This window comes from Dermochelys coriacea, chromosome 21 (genome assembly GCF_009764565.3).
Source record: "Dermochelys coriacea isolate rDerCor1 chromosome 21, rDerCor1.pri.v4, whole genome shotgun sequence".
Lineage (NCBI taxonomy): Eukaryota > Metazoa > Chordata > Testudines > Dermochelyidae > Dermochelys > Dermochelys coriacea.
The window spans coordinates 11,896,988-11,921,527 of record NC_050088.1 but is presented as its reverse complement, the minus strand read 5'-3'; the positions used below and the strand labels follow the sequence as shown (position 1 = coordinate 11,921,527).

At 51.9% G+C, this 24,540-nt stretch overlaps 1 protein-coding gene and 1 long non-coding RNA gene across 3 annotated transcripts in view; one reads left to right on the top strand and one right to left on the bottom strand.

Annotated features, from left to right (window-relative positions):
- LOC119846242 lies at positions 1-24,499 on the bottom strand. 2 transcript variants are annotated; one of them, XR_005289816.2, is made up of 5 exons: positions 24,001-24,499; positions 16,963-17,200; positions 10,839-11,354; positions 2,442-2,522; positions 1-1,832 (listed from the first exon to the last, which is right to left on the bottom strand). It is a non-coding gene; the product is annotated as an uncharacterized LOC119846242 (long non-coding RNA). The 2 variants fall into 2 exon arrangements; XR_006276462.1 differs by lacking the exon at positions 10,839-11,354.
- LOC119846241 (chemokine-like protein TAFA-5) overlaps positions 8,798-24,540 on the top strand; it is a 37,575-nt gene continuing 21,832 nt past the window's right edge. The window contains exons 1-2 of the mRNA XM_043500374.1: positions 8,798-9,046; positions 17,147-17,213. Coding sequence (XP_043356309.1) covers positions 17,171-17,213 — 43 coding nt within the window. The 5' untranslated portion in view covers positions 8,798-9,046; positions 17,147-17,170. The remainder of the gene's footprint in view (positions 9,047-17,146; positions 17,214-24,540) is intronic.

Sequence of the window (24,540 nt, the reverse complement as noted above, 5' to 3'; positions counted from 1 at the left end):
GGCGATGGCCACGTCCAGCTTGTTTACTCGTCTGAGCACACACTTGGCCCCTGTGCAGAAAGCGGGTGCCAGTGACTGATGCCTCTGTGAAGCGGCTCTGGCACTCATTGGCAACCCATACCGTCTCGCGTTCCCCCTCCTGAGGACGGACAAGCATGAGAGCTGCCTGCTAAACTCAGAGCGGGCAGGGGGAGGTGGGAGAGGGATTGCCTGCTCCTTGCTGAATCCAACTGGAAAGGCAGACTAATTGACAGAAGCAATGGCCCTGCTCACTGGTAGCAAAGGCCACCTGGAGTTTCAGCCCCTCACCAAACATCTGCTGTCCACTTACAGTGCTTCAGAATCCCCTGGCCATGTGAGCGCTCTCCCCATGGCATGAGGCCTGATCCTGAGAGGTGCTGGAGTGTCCAAGCTGCCACTGATGTCAGGTTTCTGAGTGGGAGATGCAAGTCCAGGTGGTGGAGCTCATTATTCTCCGCTGTGGCACAGAGCCAGGTCTGGGAAGGGGGACAGATCACTAGCCCCCTGATATTTCCTCCTTAGCCGAATCCCAGATGCTGCCTTGGGAGTGTTGCATTTATCCACTCCCACCTATTCTGTTCAGTTGGCGAGACACGGTGGGGGAGATGAAAGCTTTTACTGGACACAAGCTTTCGAGCCACCTGGAGCTCTTCATCAGGTCTCAGCTGACATCAGCGATAACACAACGCACCTCTAAAGTGCACGTCCCTGGAGTGTCTAGGGGATGTATGATGCATGGTGCATTTTCTCAGCACACAGCACCTAGTCTGGTATATACCCTGAGTCTCTTACCCACTCGCCTGCTTAGTCATCTCCCAGGAACGCTGCAAGTCCATGCACCAGCTGCTCTCAGGGTCTCCCAAGCAGGCAGGCCTTGCACCCACCAGGGACAGTCGGTGATGCTGCATGGGAACCAGCAGGCAGGCCTTGTCCCCAGATTCTCTCTTGCAGCCATCTTAAGGGTTGGGTGGGGGAGCAGATACCTGGTGCATGTCACACAGGCTCTGCTGCAGGGTACATTTCCAGTCCTTTAAAATGTGGTTTCAAGAAACCCAGCTGTAGAATTATGATTATCATTGTTTTCTTTCTTGCCAAAGTAGCATCTCTGGGCTCAGAGCCGAGTGTTTTGTACACACTGCCTGCAATTACTGGTGTATGTGCTGGGATAAATATCCACCACTTTGAGCCATTCACTAGGAGTCAGGGGTGTCAGCGGGTCAATTACATAACTCAGGTACGGCTCCTACAGCGGGGCAGGACAGAGGCAAAGGTGGGGTCAGGGAGGAATCTGTGTGGAGCCTGGAGAGACTCAGGGATAGGAAGGGGACTGTAGGGATTCAGGGCCAGAGAAACCTTGGGCCAGCATTTGAACTGAGGTCAGGGATTGCTTGGGTGGCTGGAGAGAAGGATGCAGGGGCCCAGTGCAGCACTGAGGTGCCGTGCCAGAGAGGCCATGGGTGGGTCAGCAAAGGAAAGTTTCAGGGAGCTGTAGCTGTCTCAATGGAGCTGCCAGCAGCATCAATGCAAGAGGAGCTTGGGCAGGTGGGTCTATGATGGGTTGGTGAAATGTAGCGGGTGGCTCCCCAGGGCTGTTTCTGCAGGACCGTGTCTAGGAAATGAGCTGCCGAGCCAGACGCTGCTTCTAGGGAAAGCCCAGTGGCTCCCCATGTGACACCCTCCATGGGGCCTAGAGGGGCGGGCTGCTCCCCTGAGCAGGGCCTGGTCCTTGGGAAGCTGTGGCAGTACTGGCGCTGCTGAGTGCCAGTGGGGAAGGGCTGGGTACTGTGAGAGCCAAAGCCAGGAAATTCTTCCTGAAAGAGATAGGCTGAGAAAATGACCCTTTGCACCGATTAGTGCCCCCCCTCACATAGGCCGACCCTGCCAGGCTGCGCCCCAGCTCCCACCCAGGACCCGTGTCAGTGGCTGTCTTACAGTCACTGCCTCTGAGTCGGGCTGCGTTAAGCTCCCAGTAACAGCGGGTACCGAGCACTCGGTCACTGCCGCCCGGAGTTCCCAAGCAGCCGCACACGTGTGCCCGGGCAGGGGGCTGCTGCTGTGCCTGCCCCCCCGCCTCCCCCCCCACACACACACACCGGCACATTTTCTAGGGCACTATTTCCTCCCTTCACCATGGCCTGGCCGGGAGCCCACCCCTATTTCCCACCCTTCCCCCACCAGCCTCCCTTCCAGAGCCTCTCCCACTTCCGGCCCTGCATTTCTATGATTCTGTGCTTTTGGTTAACCCTGGTGCCAGGCCTGGATTTAATCAAGGGTCATTATATTCTGCCTGCCTAAATTCTCCCCCTTGCAGTTTCCACTGAATGTGGCCTCCTCCTTCCTAAACTGGTGTGCAGTGTTCCCGGCAGAGCAATTTCCCGTGTCTCACCGGCTCAGCGGCGTTCAAGGTTGTTGGAACTTACCTCATTCTTTCGGATACCTTTGATGCTGCAAAAGAGTGCCCCCCCCTTTTTGATCTGAGCAGCTAGTCAAATGTTGGAGCCCTGGAAATGAAAGAAGAAAGTGATGGGGTCTTATTTTCTTTGAGGCAATCTTGTTTGCTTACAAGGAATGTACTAGGGCCTGCTGCTCTGAATACAGGAGGGACAAAACCCAAAAGCCTACAGCCCCAAGCCTCTTTAGCCAGCAGACCCAAGAGCTCGCTCTCTCTAGCTTCTTCCAGCATCACACTGAGCTCTGCTCACAGGTTACTGCTTGGCTTTTTAGCTTTTTGTCTCTGGCTCTCTCTCTGTTCTCAGTTTCTGTGTGTTCTCTCTTCTTACACACACACACACACACACACCCCTACACAAAACAATACTCAGGGAAAAGCTCCTGAGCACAGTCATACACACCTTTTGTTCTGTGCAGGGAGGCAAAGGGTGTTATGTTTCCAGTTATGTTAATTGAAGGCTGAGTTCACACCTATCAATCTCAATGGGGTTTTAATTCAACCCATAACAAGGTTGCACCCAGCTCATAACAATTTATATCCCTGACCTACAAGGGTGTTGGGAAGCCCTAGGAGTGGAAACACTCTCTAGGAGGACAAACTATTATCAGAGAGAAGCGAACTAGATACCATTAACTTAGGTTTGAACAGAGACTGGGAATGGCTCGGTCATTACACTAATTTAATCTATTTCCCCATGTTAAGTATCCTCACACCTTCTTTTCAACTGTCCGAAATGGACCATCTTGATTATCACTTCAAAAAGAACAGGAGGACTTGTGGCACCTTAGCGACTAACAAATTTATTAGAGCATAAGCTTTCCTGAGCTACAGGCATCCAATGAAGTGAGCTGTAGCTCACGAAAGCTTATGCTCTAATAAATGCGTTAGTCTGTATCCGCAAAAAGAACAGGAGGACTTGTGGCACCTTAGAGACTAACGCATTTATTAGAGCATAAGCTTTCGTGAGCTACAGCTCACTTCATTGGATGCCTGTAGCTCAGGAAAGCTTATGCTCTAATAAATGCGTTAGTCTCTAAGGTGCCACAAGTCCTCCTGTTCTTTTTGCGGATACAGACTAACACGGCTGCTACTCTGAAACCTATCACTTCAAAAGTTTTTTTTCCCCCTTGCTGATAATAGCTCCTCTTAATTAATTAGCCTCTTACAGTTGGCATGGGTACTTCCACCTTTTCATATTCTCTCTGTGTATAAATATCTTCTTACTATATGTTCCATTCTATGCATCCGACGAAGTGGGCTGTAGCTCACGAAAGCTTATGCTCTAATATATGCGTTAGTCTCTAAGGTGCCACAAGTCCTCCTGTTCTTTTTGCGAATACAGACTAACACGGCTGCTACTCTGAAATCTACTGTATCCTCCCACACTGATGGGCTTTCCTCTCCTGCTCTCTGAAGGAATTCCACTCTCTCTTACTCCTCCCTTCTATGTCCAAGCTCCGTAGGTTGCAGTTTTGTCCTGTTTTGCTGTCTGAAGTGATCCTTGCCCGAGTTGCCATGGAAACTGGCTTGTTTGCTTTGCTACTCGGGAAGGAAAGCTTTGTTAGTCTCTAAGGTGCCACAAGTTCTCCTTTTCTTTTAACTAACTCTGACACTCCCGCTGAAGGAGGAATTCCTCCGCCCTCATGAGGAGGTTGGGGTGCGCTTTGCTGCAAAAGCAAGCCGCTGACAACCCAAGGTGGCCATGCAGAGGGGAATAGGTGATTTCTGGGGGAAGGATAGCTCAGTGGTTTTTAGCATTGGCCTGCTAAACCCCAAGGTTGTGAGTTCAATCCTTGAGGGGGCCATTTGGGATCTAGGGCAAAAATTGGAGATGGGTCCTGCTTTGAGCAGGGGGTTGGACTAGAAACCTCCTGAGGTCCCTTCCAACCCTATGATTTCTATGAAGGAGCAGGGATCTGTGCCCAGCAAGGGGGGGATTTTCCAACTCCCTGGTTCCCTTTTGCAAATCACAGCCCCAGGTAGTTATACAGTCCCCATCAGCAGTGTAGCAGAGCCTCTCCCAAACAGCAACAGATTTTTACCTAGCCCTGGGAGGCAGGGATAGACTTTCCCCCTGCTGCAGATGGGGAACTGAGGCCCAGAGTGGGCTAGGTCACTCACCCAACATCACACAGAAAATTTGTAGCTGAGCTGGAAATCAAGCCCATGTCTCCCAAGCCTCAAGCTACTGTTCTCCCTACTGGACAGCTGTTTGTCCACTGGAGGGTTGTGCCTCCGGGGGCGTTGGGGGGGCTGAAAGACCACTCGATGGCAGGAGGACAGATGTGAGATGTTGATTCATAGATTCTAAGGCCAGAAAGAACCATTGTGATCTCATCTGATCCATAGGTGCAGGAACTAGGGGTTGCTGCAGCACTCCCAAGTTTTACACAGGGCTCCACTTCTGGCACCCCCCACGGGGTCCCGGCTGCCAGCCCTGCTCCTGGGGCTCCCGGTCCCGCGCCCGAGGCTCCGCTGCTGGTCCTGCGCCCGCCCCCAGTTGTGGCCCCAGCCTCGGCCTCCTTACCTCTCTCTGGGCCCCCCCGGAGACACAGCCCTGCTCCTGGCCCCAGCCCTGGGGAGGGGGGACGACAGGGTAAGGGGCTGGATTTCAGCACCCCCACTATGAAAAATGTTCCAGCGCCACTGATCTGACCTCCTGTCTAGCACAGGCCAGAGACCCGCCCCCAAATAAAATCCTAGATCCGAGCTTTTTGCAAAGCTGCATGCACTCTCAATGTAAACTTTGTCAGTGATGGAGAATCCACCATGGCCCTTGGTAAACTGGCTCAGTGGTTAATTACCCTCACTGTTAAAATGTTATTACAGTCTGAAGCAAAGCAAATCTCCCACCCCTAATCCCCCACACACCCCGGCCCTTCAAGGGCAGTATGCTCCGTCAGCCCCTCAAAACACACATACAGCCCAAGTCTCTAGGGGTAGCACTGAGCCATGATTTACTCTGCCTTATAAAGTAAATGTCAAGGGGTCGCAGGGATTCGGGACTTTGGCTGGGAGGGAGGGGGCGCTGCCCTAACAGGTTCAGAAACACTGGCTTTCCTGGTCCTTCCTTCCCATGGTGCTACTCCCTTTTCCCACCCAGCAGCCGTTACCCCATTAACACCATGGTGCCAGATCACTGGGCTGCTGGGTGTAATGACCGCGAGGGGGCAGTGGGATTCCTGAGGGAGGGGGCGTGGCAAGGGTAGTTGAATTAACAGCAAGGAAATCAAATTAAGCAAGGAAAGACCTAGACAGCCAGATATCAGGGAAAACACCCTCCTGGCAAGGTGTCGCAGGCTTGGGGTGGGGAGGCAGTTCATTTAGACCATCTTAAGCCATGAACCATGCACCTGATCGCTTTGCATGTCTGTTATATCCCTTCCGTCTGCCTTCGTGGTTCTGGACTGCCCCCTACTTTGGGGCAGTGACTGTCTCTGCTCTTGGGTTTGGCAAACGTCCAGCACGCCCTGGGTACCACCACAATACAAATAATCATCGGCTCGCACACTTACCTGGTTTGCCCCAGCAGACATGGGAATGGGGCATGCAAATTAGGTGGGCAACTGTGTGTGCAATTTTCTGCACGTGCTGATTAGGAAAATTAGGTCTTGAGGCCCTGGTGTCTGTCAGAGACAGCAACTGGCCAACGTGTCCTTCCACTGGTGGGGAGTACTGCAGAGATCTAGCGTCAGCAAAACTCTTGGGAAACCAGGGGACTTTGAGCCTCTTCTCCCACAATTCCCCTGGGCCTACTCTGAAAGTATCCCATGAAACCATGGAAAATTACCCAGAATGCCCCATGCCAGACCACAGTGTTGGGAATCAGGGATCCATGCGGGCACTGTGAAGCTCTGCCCCAATACCCAAACGGTGCAGCATCGCTCCTGGGTGAACACAGGGCGTCGCTCACAGCACTGACTCCACTGAAGTTAGAACAAGTGGCGTAATTCATTCCATTGAATCACACCCCTTGAGCTCGCTGAAGGATACAGGACCTTAGATTCTCTCTGCTGCATTTCCGCCCGGCTCTGTAAAAGGCAGCGAACGGTACTGACCTACCTAGGCTGAATTGATCATTGCACAGGGTCTCCCCCCACCTTCGGAAAATGGTCTCACCGGGCCAGTTTAAAGACAGGCGACAAGATAGTGGAGCGTTAGTTGCCAAGCATCATGCTGGGCTGTGAGCAACCAATGGAGTATCTCCGGTGGACCCTAATGGGTGAATTCCCTGCTCGGATCCTCCACTGGATTCACGAACAGGTTAATCTTTGCAACACGTTGCAGCATCTGTCTCTCTCTCCCCAGACACCTCTTCCCTAAGCAGCAGCAGCCAGTCCTTGGTGCTTTTGCAAAAAGGCATTTCTCATGCTGAAGAGCTTTTTGCAGCCCGGATTTATTCCTGACAGCAAGCGGCGCCTCTCTGAATTGCAAGCTGATGGGGACAGCACTGGGTCAAGACGTGTAAACCTGCTCCTTCGCTTGCACCCGCAAGTCTCTGAGGCAGGTTGGAAAAGCTCGGCCCGAAAACAGTCCCCTCCCTTTCCCAAGTCCTTTCCGCTCCTAGCATCCCACTGGTGCCTGAAGGCATGTGGATGGAGAGGGTGGTTCTTCTGTGTAGGCAAATATCAGCTTTTCCTGATGAATGAGGAAACCTAGCAGAGAGAGAGGGAATGGGCCCACAACAGCTTGTGGCCAAAAGCAGCAGCCAGCGGCTCTCTCCCGGCAGCCCACCCACTTCTCAACGCCCTCTTGACCCTCTGGCCTGCGAGTTTCCAGCTCAGCAGCTCCTGGGAAGTCACAACTCAGGCTGGGGGGGGGGGGGGTTTTCTATTCTTCCTCCCTATTATTTTGTTAGCCACATCCATCCCCCTGCCCCACCCCAAAAGGAGAGTGGAAGTGCCAGAATCTTGTCCACACTCAGGTATTGCCTGGTTCAGTCATCCGCATAGCTGCCCCCAGGACTGAGCCCAGACAAAGGCAAGCTGGGTTTTGCCTTGATTGCAAGTAGGAGCAAGGCTCAGCGTGGCCTTGTCAACACTAAGGTCTGGCTTACACATGACAGTTGCACCAGTAGAATTCCTCTTGTCGCGAGGGAGGCAGCCCTGTGTCCCCACTTGTGTCGGCGACCTCAGGGACTTCCCCTTGTCAGAGCACCACCAGCCCAGGCTGCTGGAATGGGTGCAATGGCAGTGTGCATGCCAAAGCTCTATCGCTACACAAAGTCCTTCCACTGCAATCCAATGCCGTACTGCTCCCTTCAGCAGTGACCTGTCTGCTAACCTTTTTGAACTTTACTGCCCAGCGGCCGGAGTGACCAGAAGTTCTCCTATCATGCTCTGCTATCACACTGGCAGTGTTACAACGCCGAATGATACTGCGGAGTTGGGGTCATCTCTGGAGTCAGAAAGGCCTGAGTTTCCCCTCTCAAAATGCAGAGCAGCGCCTCTGCCTGGAGCAAACCGGCCATACACCTTTTCCTGCAGACCCCGCTCCTGCTGCATGTCTGCGTGGTAAGCGACATCTCATTTCCAGACATCGGTGTGCTCCAGTGTTGAATCCATTGCTAACAGAACAGAGCAGAAGCGAGTGATTGCAATACCAGCGGGGTGGAAGAGAAGAAAGCAAAATGCTAAGCCTGTTCCTGTTGCCCGAAGAAAGGATCCAGTTTAATCCTGAAGTGCAGCCACATAATAAAGTCCAGTACTGTGGGGTGAGAGGGAAAATGAACCGCTGTTAGTTAGAGGAACCTGCCCCTTCCATCTCCCCTCCCAGTGGTTGTGCCTGTGGCCAAAATATAACATGAAGAAATCTAGCACAGCTGTAAGGAAACCCTAAGCCAGGCGCATTTCGCCTTGAACCAGGACCAAACCAAAATCAAGGCAGGGGTCCTGCTACTGCATCATCTGTCCTCCGGGCCAATCTTGAGCACAGCCAGCCTGGTCTGTGGGAGACATAAACCCAATAGCTGCCCCTGGAAGTGTGGGGTTGTTTGATATGTCCAGTTGTTGGGCATTGAATTTTGCCAGAAGCTTTGGGCTGAATTTCCGGACAGAGGCTGCAGACCTCCCATTCCATGGGAAACCCCCAGTCGCCACCAAAAAATCTCAACCTTTATCTTTGGAAAGAAATCAGCCCCCCACCTCCGAAAACACACCCCTGGTTTGCAGCCAGCAAAAGCTGGGTCTTCCTTTTGCTGAGCCCATCTCTGCTTCCTGTAAAGCTCTCTCTGCAACCCCAGCTGAACCGGAACACACACCCCCTGCCCTGTGTGAAGACAATCTTGCAAGGAAAAACTGGGCTTTCCGTTCCCTTCTCTGAGCGCCTAAGAACAGATGTGTCAGATTACGAACCTGAAATTACAGGAGGAACTCATAAAAGAAAGCCCAGATCCCAACCAGGAGCCAGGCTTTCCACAGCACTTGGAGCTTGCTGCATGCTTCCCTCTTTGTAATGTCCATCAACCTCCTGGAGTTGTCCAGGGTTTAAATTGCTGCTGGCACTTCTGGGAGAGAGTGAGAAGACATCATATGCAGAAAGGAATCGGCTTTCCTGAGCCTGGATTTGTACACTGTGAGTCTTTCTATTTCTCCTTCTCTAATTATCCCTCGTCATTCAGTGTCATAGATTTGCATGATGATTTACAACCATATAAGAAGGCAGGTGTCAGCCGCAAAGAGTTTGCAATCTAAATATTCTCCTGGCCATTTTCCTCGGCTCCTGTTTCTCATTCCCTGTTTAGAAACCCTCATCCACTCTTTTAATGTTTCACAACCAGAGTACCGCCCCTTTAAGACTTTGCCCCGTGGCGCTACTATAGCGCCACTTAAGGGGAGTAAAAGGAAACAGCTGTGTGATAGTAGGGAGACCCAAGGGGGCTGCTGGCCCAAGCAGAGTCCAGTGTAGCATGGGATGCTAATGCGTAAGCCTGAAGCCTGCATCATCCCTGGCCCTGTGGATGTGGCAGGGCGGGGGTATGTGTCACACCGTAGCCCTGGGCAATGTAGTGCATTCTTTGGATAAATGGTGACTGTGCCAACCAGCTTCCCAGCTGGGTTTGTCACCAGGGGGCTCTGCCATTCGCTTTGTTCCCACTGCGAGTTCAGTTAGTGTGCCGGCTTGTGCAACCCAGAAGCAGCTGCATTTCGGGGGTGCTTTGTTTTGCCAGGCTGTAAAGCGCATTGGGATGGAAGATGCTCTAGAAAGGGAAGATTCCAGTAGACAGCTGGGATTGAGCCCACCACCTGGCATCACCAGAGCATATTCCAAACCAACGGCAAATAAACCTGCAGGGCAGAAGTGAGGAGACAGATAAAACCTGTGGGAGCTCTCCCCCGAATTGGTGGTTGCAGTGGACAAATGTGTGTTGCATCCATTAAAGAGCAACAACCTACTAGTGCTACCGTCTAAAGGAATTACTCCTTTTGCTTAAGAGACAGAGGCCTCCGCTGAAGCTCCTGTATTCAAACTCAGCTGATGACCCATGCAGGGAATCGTTAGTGGGTCCTGATCTTCTGGTTCCCTGCCATTGTCTTCCTCCTGGCTGGTAGTTTCCAGGAGTCCATCCTTTGGGAGCCGCATGAACCAGGGTTTAATTCCTCTCCCTCGCCCCGTTACAAAGGGCTTGAATCTGATTGGTGCTGATGGCACCACCCAATGACCTCTGCAGGAGCTGCAATCGCTCAGGATCTCCGGAGATCAAGCCGCAAGCTGGTAACGTTCTCCTATAGCACAGGTCATGGTCACATATCTACATGAAAGTGGAGCTATTCTGGCTTTAAAGCAAAAAGGGGCCCAAAGGGAGCTTCACATGCTCCTCCCCAACCCTTGATTTGGGGCGGGGGAAATGGGGTCGGATTCAAACACCTGGGCATAAACCAAACTAGATAAAAACCATAAAAGGGCCGATTTTCTTGGTCCGGTTCAGATCCAGCCCATGGAGGTAGAAATCCTGTACAATTTTGGTGCCCCTCCCCAATCTAATCCAGATACAGTCCCAAACTTCTCCCTAAAATCCTTCTGCCTGCTGGCTCTGCCCAAGGAAGCACTGCACCACCATGTAAGATGAAGGCCACGGGGCCATCCCTTCCAGACGCCTCGCCGGCACTTTGACACAACCAGAGAAGAGGCCAGCCCCCGGAAATCTCCCCCACACTACCTGCGGGGAGGGGACTTCGGGCATTCAAGCTGGGCCACGCGGGTGCGCACACAGTGCAGACAGGGGCAACGAGGCTTCTGTGTATGCCCCACCCCCAGCGTCAAGTCCCAGGCTTTGATTTAAGAAGCTCCCCAGTAACCGAAGCCACAACAGCCTTCTCCCCCGCTCCCCCGAAACAGAGTAGAAAAGGTGCAATGTGGGACCCACCTACGTTCCCTGAACGAGGAGAGCCAGCCACCCGGCTAGCCCTTCTGGCCATTTGACAGCTGTTTGTGGCTGCTGATTGGCTCTCTCCTTCTCCAGCGATGGCTTCTGCCATGGAAACAACTGGAAATTGCCACGAGAGCCAAGCACGCCGTGACGAGCGATAAATCACCCGGGCATTTCACAGCGCAATTTAATCTCCCTTTAGGGACTTAGAAAGCCGTTTGCATCCATGCCACGGTTGATGTGGGCTTTTGAGGGCACATGTCCAGTGCTAAAGGCACCTTGTTTGCTTGTTTCGTGTCTTCTGAACCTTCCTTTTCAGCCACGCTGGCCTGTAGCGTTTGGTAACGGTCACACGCGAAGTCCCGGCACACTGCACAGCGGCGTTTCTCTGTGGGCGCCGGTCAGAACGCTCGCTGGGGCGTATGGCCACATCGCTGCTCAGAAAAAGGTTATATTCGTCAATCAGCTCCACGGCTGATTAAGAATAGAAAGGGACAGGGGCAGTGATCAGAGCTGAAAGAAGAAAGACAAGACATGACGCGGGGGCAGAGCATAGACCATCTAACCTCTGCCATGCATCACCTTAACTCTAGGGTCTTTGTGAGCAAAGTACGTGGGGACATGCAGAACTCTTGACCCCTGGGGGTCTGTGGAGTTTTAAATTGTGATTGCCGCAGGGAATGTGGACCAGCTGCTGGAGGACTTTTAGGGTAAGTGCAGGTCGGGCAATGTCTACAGTCGCACTGAGTCAATGTCAGTATGCCTTTGGGGAGGTGGTTTCACCTCATCGCTGTCACGGGCTCTGACATCATCCAGTGACAAATCTGAGTGTAGACACATGCACACATCGGGTAACACAAGGCAACTGACGTGGACCTAACTTCATAGTATAGACCAGGCCAAAATGTTGCAACGCGTAACGGCATTGAAGACATCCCCAACTCCCCGCCGTTCAGAGTCCCCACATTAACAGGAATCAATTTAATCCTTCCCCGCAGTATAGGGCTGTAATTGTTGATCTATTAGAATTTTAAATGTACTGGGACAGCGCCAGACTGAAGAATGCAATTAACGTGCCAGCCAGATCTAAAAGAAAGAAAGGGTCTTCGGGTTTTTATTTCTGTTATCGCTACATCAGCCTGCACAATGGAGGGGAAGGAAGCTGCATGAGATTACATGGCTTCTGGGGATGAGCGGAGGGGAATCAATGTTCTTAGCTCGTCACATTTGAATTCTCTGGCAAAAGGGCTACTTCAGTTTCCTATGTTAAAAAACAAAAGGCTCCATGTATAAGTAGACATACAAAAGGCTGCTTATGGCACACCCAGGTCAGCATTCCCCAATTGCCTTTGCGCAGAGCAAGTCTTCATTGTTTACCTCTCTTCCCCCGCCCGCCCAGAAGAAAAGCTAGACAATTTACAGCACATACAAACGCAGTGCCAGGATAGAGAAGTGGCTGTTTGACATCCCCTAACCCATCAACTTCCTGAGGGCTGGATGTGGAACAAAGACCGGGAATGAGGGACCCAAGAAGGAAAGGAGGGAGCATGGAATGACGTGGAATTAATGACTTTATCCTGAGCAGGGTTGCTGATGGTGTCGATTTCCTGACTCAACTGTTTCTGAGAAGTCATTTACCATGGCAAAATAGAGGTGGATTTGCCCAGAAGGGGCCACTCGTGAGTGAGAGCTGATGTTGTTTAATAGGATATTGTAACCCTTCAGATTTAATGGCTGCTGCTATGTGGCATCTGTTCAGGACTTTTCTCAACAGCAGAAGAACTCTGAGCCTCCTGTACCCAAAGCACAGGCCCCCTGCCACCGCAGCGAGAATCTCTGCAGGCTCTCAGCCATACGGGGCCTGTGACACATGGCTGAGCAGATCTCATTCTGGCCAGTAGAGGGCAGGAATTCACATGCACAGTAGCCAGGACATGACACTTTTGTGAGCTATGGAACATGGACCTGCTCCCTGACAGGTGAGCTGAGTGACCCTCTCCTGTACCAATGCCTAACAATGCATTGCTAGCGCACATGCTATAGAGCTGTAGCTCTCAGCCTATTTACCACTGGGGGCCACATCCAGTACTACCTGTCTGGTCCTGAGGATATCACACGGGCCGCACCTCTGTGCTGATTGGCCCGCAAGCGGCTCGCGGGCCACAGGTTGAGAACCACTGCTATAGAGTCATTCGCATTCTCTCTCTCTGGCCTAATGGCTGTTCAAGTATTTTATACGCCACATAATGGAGAGCCCCACCCAGGAATACCCGATAGCCCCGTGACTGGGGCACTCACCAGGAATAGGGGAAATCTGTGTTCAAGGCTCCGCTCCAGAGCAAGGATTCAACCCGGTCTCTCCAATCCCAGGTGAGTGCCCTAAGCACTGGGCTATTGGGCACGACAGAAACAGCGGCACCTCCTCCCCCTTTTCCCCTTGTGAATGTTGCCCGAAAAATTGAAATATTAGGAACCATTTCAACACTGCCAATTTCGTTTCCCGCCGCAACCGAAGCAATTCGCTGAACTCGCCACGAATTTGCCAAACGTTTCGGTCGAGCCAAATCTGCCTTTGTTGCTGAAAAAAATGTATCAGCTGAAAAACATCACCCAGCTCTAGTTGCCAATGTAACCAAACAAGGCAGGGGGTGAACCCAGGCTGGGTGAATGCTTCAACGGGATATTCCAAATGGTCCATATCAAGAAGCTGCATTTTCTCACCAGGAACGAACTTCTCCCCATTCCCAACTCCCCAGCCTTGGCTGTAATCGCACAAGTATTTCCAAGCCATTTCCAAGCCATTTCCAACCCAAGCAGTGGCGTGGGTTCATCAGTACCAATGGGATATTGACTATTTGCAACGTCCCTTAGAAGCACTGCGTGTATAAACCGGGGAGGGGCTCAGGCATAGATCCTCAAGCATAGTTGGGTGCCTAAGTCCCACTGAAACCAATAGATCTTTGAAGATCCGGACATCAGTCCTCAAGGCAGACCAGAAGCAGGAAAGGACAACAGAGAGAAAACAGAAAGGTGGGGGGTGGGATACCAAAGATGGTGGCAACTTCGCCAGGTATGGATTGAGAGGTCCTAGCAGAAGTACCTAATCCTTGGTAACTGGCGCTCAACCAGAAAAGGACTGGAGACCGCTGACCTAAACAGAATGAAGAGAGAGAGTTAAATTCTCTCATTTACACTGGTGCAGTCCCACTGACTTCAGAGGATTTAATCCGTGGGGGCTCTGACTGTCACAGGCGCTGAGCACCCACAACTTCAGTTGACATCAATGGGAGCTGTGGGCCTCAGCACCTCTCCCAATCATGTCTGGGGGTCCCAAGCCTGTTTATAGATCAGACGCTGGTTCAAATCCATTATCTGATCTGCTTTTAATGGATCAGGAGTCACGGGCCCTGGTTTCTGTTCCCAGCTCAGCCACTGGCCTGATGCACAACTTTGGGCAAGACACCTAACTTCTCTATGCCTCAGTTTCCCACCCTTTATCTGTCTTTGAGTGGCAGTTCTTTGGGGCTGGGACTGCCTCTCGCTATGAGGGTGTGTAGCGTCTGCACAATGGGACCCTATTCCTGGTCGGGGCCTCAAGGTGCTATCATATAAGACGTATAATAAATAATAATAATTTTAAAATATTCCCACCTCCCCATCTTTTGTTTTTCTAAAGACATACTTCAAGAGGCTCTTAGTGAAATTGAATAACAAGAAAGTAAATTTCAGGGTTGGTCCTTGATCCTGAACGAAGCAGTTATGGAATTAACAAGGGAAAATTGTATTACTCCTCTCTCGTCCCACATTCATTACAATAAACAACTCACTAAATGCAACCATATTTGCAACCCTCTTCTGCAGATAAGATCAGGACTTTATTAAAGCATTAAGCCTGAAAGGCTGTAATAACAGAGACCTAACTGATTCCTTCCATTAAAAGGAAATGAGCTGAGATAAATCTTTGGAGGAAAAATGGGGGCGGGGGAAGAGATGCTATTGAAAGGAAACCAGAAAACGTTCCTTTTTTAGATGATAAGCCCTAAGAGATGGGCGTAAAATGCCACCACACCAATAAAATCATCTGTCTGCTGGAAAATGCTGCCTTTCCAGAGCCCACAAAGCATGTTACTGCTCACCCCCAGCCAGAAGCCCCCAAATTGGTTAGTCTCTAAAGTGCCACAAGTACTCCTTTTCTTTTTACTAAGCCAGTGAGAATCGCTCTTTGGTGGCATTAGCCTTCTAGCCTGTAATGCTCTCCACGAGGGCAAACCCCTGCCTATTGGGGCTCCAGCCCGGCACAGGGGTCTGCTAGCATGGAGCTGATGGCAGGATCAGGGCCCTAGTGAAGGCGCTCTATGGTGATGGTTGACAGTTCCACTGGGGATCACTGTAGGCACTGCCAGCCAATCAATTAGGACTGGTCAAAAAGAAAAAAAAAAATCAAAACCCTGGGTATTTTTTCCATGAAAAATCTTGAGTGAAATGAAAAATGTTCGTTTCGTTTGGAAATTTTTCCAGATTTTTCAACAAAAGGATTTCAACCATTTTTTAAAATTATTATTATGTTGATTCACATCACACAGAATTGAAATGGGCAAACAGTTGGTGTAGGGGTTCCCCTCCGTTTTCTGCCATCCCCTTCCCTTCAGTTCTCCACTGGAGAGAAAGGAGCGTAACGCCCCCAGACTGGTTCTTAATCAGAATCAAACATTTTCATTTCAAATGTTTTGGTCGAAGGGGAAAAAAAAGGAAAATTTCAAACATGAAACTGTTTCACAAAACTGTTTGGATTTGTCCAAAAAGCCATTTGTCCTCCAAACCAGCCAGTATCCAGCACCCTTTTGATCTATCTTCGTGCACATGTCAGCTGACAGCAGAGTACTCCACAGCTCACAGTCCTAGCGTCAGCTGGCCTGAAATGGAGAACATTCCCCAGAGCCCTTGTCCCAATGGAAATGGGATCGCATGTATTCCACCCGCCCACGCTAGACACATCAATCTTCCCACGCCGAAGGCTGAGGCTCCTTCAAATGAGAACACTTCACCCCATATGGGGTGACCTTTATAAGAAGGTTAGGAGGAGCCACTAAATTAGTTCGGAATGTACCATAACATCACATCCAAATATAGTCAGGCACTTTGTGCAATTTATCTCATTTCAGTCTCCTTTCCTTCTCCACCAGCAATGCACAGTTAATCAATATTATAATGGGCACAAAGTTTCTGCCTGAGAGAGGGTCAGGTAGTGGAGAGCTTTGATTAAAGGTCACAAATTCACGCCTGAGGTGACTGCTGATGTAATAAAGACTAAAAAAATACATTCAAATAATGTTAAAGGCCTGACTGCAGCCTGGGAAATTCAGTTCCCGCGCCCCATTGCATCCAGATGCTGCTGCTCAGCTGGCACAGGGGAGAAGAAACATATGGTATCAAGGCTGGCTTGCACGCATGGCCACTGACCCTTCAGTCTTCATGCTGCCCCAGAGCAAGTCTCCTAGCGTGAATTTCTTTACCTAGAAGGGGCCTTCTCCAATGCTTTGCGTTGATGTCAGTGGACCTTGGACTCTAAGACCTTAGGCCCCGCTTCCGCCAAATACTTAAGCAGGTGCTTAACTTTAAGCATGTGAATCATCCCATTGGCCTTGGTGGGACTGGCATGTCTCGGGTGGAGTAAATGCTGATGCGGGAGAGTGCTAAAGGCACATCTGGGAGGGAGGCACCCATCTCTCATTAACTTCCAATGGGAGTTGGGACCCCGCTGCCCTCTCTGCCTACGACAAATCTCCCCCCAGGAACCTTAATGAGGTTATTTCTCATCTCACAGAACAACCAGTGGAGGTGCCGCTAGAACTGGGATTACTGGGACCCACCGCTATGCATAATGATAGGGGGCCTGATCCAAAATCCATAGGAGGCACAATGAATCTTTCCATTGACTTCAATGATCAGGGCCAAGGGGCAGGGACGCTACCAAGGATGTAATAAAGCCATGACACAGGATAGTGCTACTCAGAGATTGGACTTTTCATTCCCAGCCTCGATCACCTGACATGGGTAATAAAAAGTCACCGGTCACATAACTGAGTTAATAAGTCTCCACTGACCCAATGGTTACCATTACCTCTTCTGTCTCTTGCTCTCCTCCTACACTCTCAGGACCATCAGGTGTCCACCAATTTCCGCCCTTTATTTCAGCCTTGTGATGGTCTGTGTCAGCTTCCGAGTGTCATGTTGACGGAGGTGGAGTCTTTCTCGATGGTTCTGCGTAATGTTTCTCTAGGCCGCCCTCCTTCTCCTCTCCCCAGGTGGTCTCCACGTTATCACTTTACATGAAAGTCTGTTTGGTGGCCTCTTTAAAGCTGCAAAGATCAGGTAGGTGATGTTTAAAAAGGACCATAGCTACTTTTCTTCTATGATGCTGTGGGCTACAACTCCGCAAAGCCCCTGCATATTATGGAAGCTGCTACAGAAATCAAATCATTATCTATCATGCGCGTAAGGACTCAAACCATTTTAAAAGTGCAGCTGCTGGTCTGACAGATCAGTTCACACACCCTGGAAGCTTGAGGCTGAATTGAACATCTAATTACATATTATTAGAGCTGCAAAGGTTATTGATTAATGGCCACAAAGGGCATTATCCAGTACCCACTGAAGTCAGTGGGAGTCTTTCCACCTAGCAGGCACTGGATCCAGACCCAACTTATCCAGTTCCAATTAGGAAAAAAGAGGAGCTGATAGAGGAAGGCTTGTCCAGGAGGGTAGAGCACTAGACTATGACTCAGGAGACCCTTGTTCAACTCCCTCCTCTGCCACAGACTTCCTGGGTGAGTTTGGGCAAGGGTGGCAGTATGGCCTAGTGGACAGAGCACTGGACTGGGACTCAGGTGGTCTGGCTTCTATTCTCTGCTTTGCTGCTGGGTGACCTCAGCTAAGTCCCTGTGCCTCATTTTTCCCACCTCTAAATTACGGACAACGAGGCTTCCTTCCTTTGTAAAGCCGCTTTCTAAGAGCTACTTATTATTGTTTAATCTCTCTGGGCCTGATCCTGAAAGGTATTTAGGTTCCTAACTCACCTGGGATCCTAAATCCTTTTGAGGATCTAGGCCTCAGTTCCCCATCTGAAAAAAGAGAATAATAGTACTGCCCTGCTGCCCAGGTTGTGAAGTGCTCACACACTCTGACCATGGGAGCCCTATAGGTACTGGCAATAAACAGATAATGGCCCACTTACTTCCTGAATGATAGAAGCATGAAATCTCCTACCGCCCTATGAGAGGGCACAGCCTAGTTAATTGCATTATGACCAGCTCCCCAATAGCCAGGCTTAGTCACTAACTAGATAAGTCACCAGTCTGTTCCAACCTGGCGTTTCCTTTCCAAGCCGCTCAGGTTGAAACTCAAATAAATGAAAGCTCCGGGGGTCTAAACGCTTGAGAGTGTTTCAGAATAATTTAAAATTAAATTAAAAGAGCTGCTATTCCTTCGTGCCCTTTCCCTGGGTCAGAACTCATCTGCGGGAGGCTAATTTGGTTAATGAGTTTTCCCACTGAACTGTTGGCTATTATACTCCAGCATCAAAATACTTGTCAGTCTAACAGGTCAGGCACGTTTTTTCCCCTCCTGCCTAACTGATATGATACGAAATAATGTACAATATATTTGCAGGTGCCTTCTTAGACTTTTCTGGGAGGTGGAGCGACTGCTTTCAGTGAGCCACAAAGTCTGGAGCTCAGATTTCTCCCACTACCCGCCCCACACTTTGGGCCTTTCCCTAGATTAAATGTTAGCTGGTTTCACAATCACATTTCCCCAGACACTCGCAAGCTGCACTGTTTGGACCCAGGTGACAACAGACACGTGCCTCGAAGGTTCTGGGGTTGTTCAGAGCTACATCGCTTCAACCCACAATAAAAACAGGTGCCAGCTGCATCTAGATTCTGAACCCACCGACGTCTGAGGTTCCCATCCTGTGTTTCACTTAATGGCCTCCGTGCAGTATGGAACCAAGCCAGCCAAACACTTAAGCCCTGCTTAACAGTAAGTCTGTGAGTAATCCAACTGAAGGCATGGGGATGAGTCACATGCTTAAATTAAGCATGTGCTTAAGTGCTTTGCTAGGTCCAGGCCCAAGCCAATAGCAGAGCCAAGAGCTGGCCTAGGAAGAACGGCCATGGGGTTAGAGCACTGACCGGGGATTTGGGTTCTGTTCCAAAGAGGCATTAAGGGATTTGCTCAAGAAAGGTTAAGTAAGAGGGTGCCCACAATTGCCAACGCAGAGTGAAGGTGTGATTGTAGCAAACCCGGGCTAGCTTTCAGCTAGCTAGTGGAGCTAACCACAGTAGTCAAGACCTAGCAGCCTGGGCTTCAGTGCACACTAGCAACCTGAGTGCATACCCAGAATCCCTGGCGTGCCATCACATCATCACTACTGTTGTGACCCGTGCTAGCTAGGTTACTACCTGTACTACAGTCACACCTTCACTTTGCAACATAGATTAGGGTGACCAGATGTCCCGATTTTATAGGGATAATCCTGATATTTGGGGCTTTTTCTTATATAGGCACCTATTACCCCGCATCCCCTATCCTGATTTTTCACACTTGCTATCTGGTCATCCTAGTGTACACGTACCCTGAATGTGAGGCTGCAGCTAGTTATTTGGGGATTGGTTTGTCACCGCCTGATCGGGGCTTCTTTCCCAGAAGGTGTATTTTACAGGGCATGGTGCTATGTGACGCTCCTGGAATGCTAACCCGCTGTCATCAAATACCCATGCGACTTCTCACAGAGATCCAATCACCATGCCTCCTGCCCCTCTGTGCCTTTGAGGCAACAACAGCAATAAATAACCACCATCACGGGGTGACATTTAAAAAATAAAAAATACAGATCGTCAGACTGGATGCACTATTTAGCCCAGGATCCAGTGGCCAGCACCGGATGCTTCCGAGGAAGGTGCAGGAAACCACATAGTTGGCAGATGTGGGACAATCAGTCCCACAGGGAAATCTCCTCCAGATCCCTTTGTCGTTACAGCTTGGTTGACACCCTGAAGCAGTCTAGGGTTTTAAATCATGTGTGGGCCCGTGCTGGCTCTCTGCCCAGGGTGAATTTCCCCCAGTGAAAGTGGAGATGTCCTGCATCCCAATGGGTTTCAAAACAAAAAGGGGAATTGAGTTGATGCTGGTGCATCCCATGAATTTGGAGGGCTGGCAGTTAGGGGGGGAAAAACCCTTTTCTTTGCTAGTAAGCTGAGCAAACTTGATCAGAAATCCATGCAGAGATGACAGTCAGGGAACCCTGTGGTGCCATTTTCACAGTCACGTCCTGGAGCAGAACCGCACTTTAAGTCCCAGAGGCAACACGAGCTTTGAGGGAGCGATGAAGGTGTGGCCATTAAGGGGCTGCCTCTGCTCCACCTGGAGGGCAGGATTTTCATACATGCTCAGCACTGGCCTAGCTTTGCTTTGGAGTCCAACTCCCAGGGACTGAGATGGGGGCAAAGTGACACCTCGCTGGTATGTCGGCAGACGCCACCAGTGAGGCCGGGTGACAGACTGAGAGTGGCTCAAGCCCTGATCTTGCCCTGGGGAAGGATGAGCTCAAGGGAACCACTGTCGATATCGATTGTGGGCGCTCCCATGGATAACTAGTGTCTACAAAGGGAAACGCTTCCATGCCAGAGACGCCCAGCTGCATGCCTGCCTCAGCAGGACCTGCCTCCATGCCAGATGCTGGGGAGGGGTGGGCATACCTCAGAGAGAAAAAGCTCTAAGCACAATTAGGAAACATGTTTTCCTGCCGTTCCCCAGCTCTCCTTTGATCTCCTCTCCTCTGGTTTTTAGAGGAGGGTGTTTTTCCCTTTGTGTCTCTGCTGCCGTAATTCTTCCCCCTCTTAATTTCTCCCCACTGACTTTAATTAGGGTCTCATTAGTCCTCTCTACAAGCACTTTATAAAAGAAACCCTCGCCTTCTGCCCACTTAGTTTGCTTCCCAAGGTTCGCCCACCACGACCGCTCAAACAAGCTCCTCCAGTTCCAGGTGCTTCGGACAACAAGGACAGATCTCTGCAGCTAGCACCAGCAGCCACTGCACAGACAAGAACCCTTCATGGTGGGGCTCAGAAGGGGTTTTGCTCCTGGAGATGCAGCAACTCACTATAAAGCCTGTTCTTTGCTTGCTGGTACCCACACTCTGAGCTTGAACGAGCGTAAGGCTGGGCCCTCAGTGCAAATGAAAGTGTTATCCCTTTCTGATCCGAGCGGTTAGTCCAACTGGGGTGCTGAGGGTGGTTTCCGGTAGCAGGAGAAATTGATGAGGGACTCAGCTTTCTTTGATCCAATGGTGATTATTTACAAAGGATGTACAAAGTCCTATTTCCCTGAATGCAGGAGAAATCACACAACAGGAGACAGTTTCTGTGCTTGCAGTTCCAAGACAGGGTGACTATATTTCCCCAAAGGGAAAACGGGACACCCCCAGCTGCTCACCTAAGGCCCCCACCACAGAGGCTGTTGCCGGAACCCTGCCAGCCCCTCGCATGCTGGACCGTTGCCCTCCCACCCAGCCTTGCCCTCCCACATAGGGCTGGCATCTCCGCTCACCCCCCGCACATTTCTCCACACTCCACTTTTTTGACAAAAGTGGGCACTTGCCCCATTTGCTCTTGCCAACTGATCAAAAGCGGGACAAATGCAGAAAAGGTCTGGGCAGCCAGGACAGGGCTTAAAAAGGGGACTGTCTCAGCCAAAACAGGACGTATGGTCACCCAACTCCAAAACCCTTTCTAGCCAGCATCTAGCCCAAAAGCTTTTCTCAGGGCCACATTCACAGGACTTGTACAGGGGCTTTTTGGCCCCTGCTGTCTTGTGTTATCGCCTGCCTCTTTCTCTGCTCTTCTGGCCTTTCCGTCTCTCTTACACAGACCCACAAACCCGCACAGAATAGCCAGTGAAACCCCTCCATGTACCTGTGTTTTGGGTGGAGGCTGCTGATGTTTCAGCTATCTGATTCCATAAAAGTAAGAAACAATTAAGCTCCAACTATCTTAAATGAAGGGCAGCAGTTACATCCCCGCCCCCTTTTCCAATTCATTAAGGTCTAGTCCAACCTATAACAAAGCCGCTCTAGTGAAGACAGCTGTCCAGATCCTGCCAGCTTAAGGCATCTGCCAGTCTATGTCTTCCCCATGCTCATCTACCCAGCAATCTCGGCACTGCTATTTGGGAAGGGGCTGTCATATTTCTTTTCCCCACTGAGAGCTGAAAGGAATGCAATCAGCGTGAGGGGTTATGTATGCAGCAAGCACTTCTCTGAGCAAGGATCAGGTGGCCTAGCCTAGCACGGTGGTGAAGCACTGGAATGGGTTGCCAAAGGAGGTGGTGAAATCTCCATCCTTAGAGGTTTTTAAGGGCTTGACAAAGCCCTGGCTGGGTTGATTTAGTTGGGGTTGGTCCTGCTTTGAGCAGGGGGTGGGATTAGATGACCTCCTGAGGTCTCTTCCAACCCTAATCTTCTATGATTCTAGTTCAGTGCTGCTGGTGGCCCGTCCTAGCAGCACTAAGGGCTGCTCTCTGAGCAGCACTAATAACACTGACTCGTGCCCTGGCTCCTTTTCAACTCTGTTCCAGCTCCCTTCCCGATTAATGGGATCAGGGGCTTTATGAAGATGGTCTCTCCCTGCTTTGTGGCTCCCCTGGACAAGAGTTAATAATTGTAAACTGGAGAGCTTATCAGAGGCGCCCTCCCCTGCATACAAATCTCATTAAAAGAAGGCCCGGTGTCAGTAAACAGTTGTATTACTGACTATTTATATTGGTTTCCCTTTATCCCCTCTCAGATCTTCTGGTAAATTACCTGCCTGAGCGCTATTCATTCAGGAGTCCCCATAGTTAACAAACTAGTCACAGGTGCTGCTGTGGTGGAAAACATGTATCGATTTCCCCCAAATCAAAGGAGAGGGCTGAGAAGGTGTGTGTGGGGGGGGGAGGTCAGCGGGGGTAAAAACTGGAGCTCCCCGAGGTAATGAACTAGCTCCCATCCCTGTGTTTGAATGGGGAGAGCACAGAATCTGGGGCACTAGACAGAGGGCATGAGGCTGGTGCCGGTTCTCCATCGGTGCCAGGGATGAGATGGACTCCCCGTCACCTTCCCCGCCCAGATCCAGGTCCCATTTTGGGGGGGTGTTCAGACCTGGAGGATTGGTCCAGACCATTATAAAGATAGGAGTCCATTCAGATTCAGATCCAGGTTTGGGGGCTAGGGACTGGGCCAGGAGTTTTGTTCAAGCCCATCTCCAGTTTTGTACCTTTCTCTCTCTTGCCTTGTTTTCTGGGAACTGGGGCCTTACATCCCATCGAAACCTAAGTCAGGCAGCTGTGATGAGCGTGTGGGGTCTCGGCCAAGAGGCCCTGCCGTTCGGGATCCTAGCATATCCCGCCTCCCTCTGCACCGTGACCAAGTAGTCTGGAGCTCTCAGACACAAAAAAACCCACAGGGGCCCCAGCAGCAGTCACACAGCAGCCATCCCCCCACAGCCAGAGAGCTGGACTAGACGGGTATCGCTGCCGGTGTGCAGCGTCTCCACCTGCGTGAAGCCTGGGCACCACAACAGCAGCCCCAGCAGAGGTGTCCCAGCCCCCCTTCCCTCCCCCAGCGCTGGGCATCCCAGCCCCTCCCCCTGGCATCCCAGACCCCCCCCAGAGCTGGGCATTCCAGACCCCCCGCCCCTCCCCCTGGGCATCCCAGCCCCTCCCCCTGGGCATCCCCGATGCCCCCCACAGCATTGGGCATCCCAGACCTCCACCCCCAGCACTGGGCATCCCAGACCCCCACCCTGGGAGCTGGGTATCCCAGCCCCTCCCCTGGGCATCCCACGCCCCCACCCCCGAGCTGGGCATTCCAGCCCCTCCCCCTGGGCATCCCAGACCCCCACCCCCAGCACTTGGCATCCCAGATCCCTCCCCCTGGGGATCCCAGACGCCCCCCCCCCGGAGCTGGGCATCCCAGTCCCTCCCCCTGGGCATCCCAGACGCCCCCCCCCCGGAGCTGGGCGTCCCAGTCCCTCCCCCTGGGCATCCCAGACCCCCACCCCCAGCACTTGGCATCCCAGACACCCCCCCCCGGAGCTGGGCGTCCCAGCCCCACGCCGCTCACCCGTCCAAGGCTGCATCCCAGCCGCGGGCTCCCTCTCTGGCCGGGCTGGAGCGGAGAAATGCTGCCGGGGGGCGCGCCCCCCCCGGCTCAGGAGGCGCCCCCCCCTTCCCAGGCGGACCCGGCCAGGCTGCGGCAGCTCGGGCCGGGCGGCTGCAGGGGGCGCTGCAGCGCGGGCCCTTCCCGGGGCGGGGGGGGGAGCTCGGGCTCCCGGGAGCCGCCGCCGCGCGCCGGGAAACTTTCCCCTGCGCCGGGAGCCGCCGGGCCACCTGCCCCCGGGCTGCGGCTCCGCAGGGGGAGGGGAGGCAGCCCCCGGGGGGGCCCCTTGCACTGCCGGGGGGGGGGAGACGGAGGCTCTGCCGGAGCCGCGGGGGATGCTCCGAGGAGGGGGGAGCGGCCGCGGGTCCCCCCCACCCGCAGCTGGCTGCGGAGACGCCGCCGCTCCTAGCCGTGGGGCGCGGGGTTGCAGCAGCTCCGGGGCGGGGGGTTGCAATCCACAGACTGCAGCGAGCTGACACCCCAAGAGGAGAGGGGGAAGGGGGG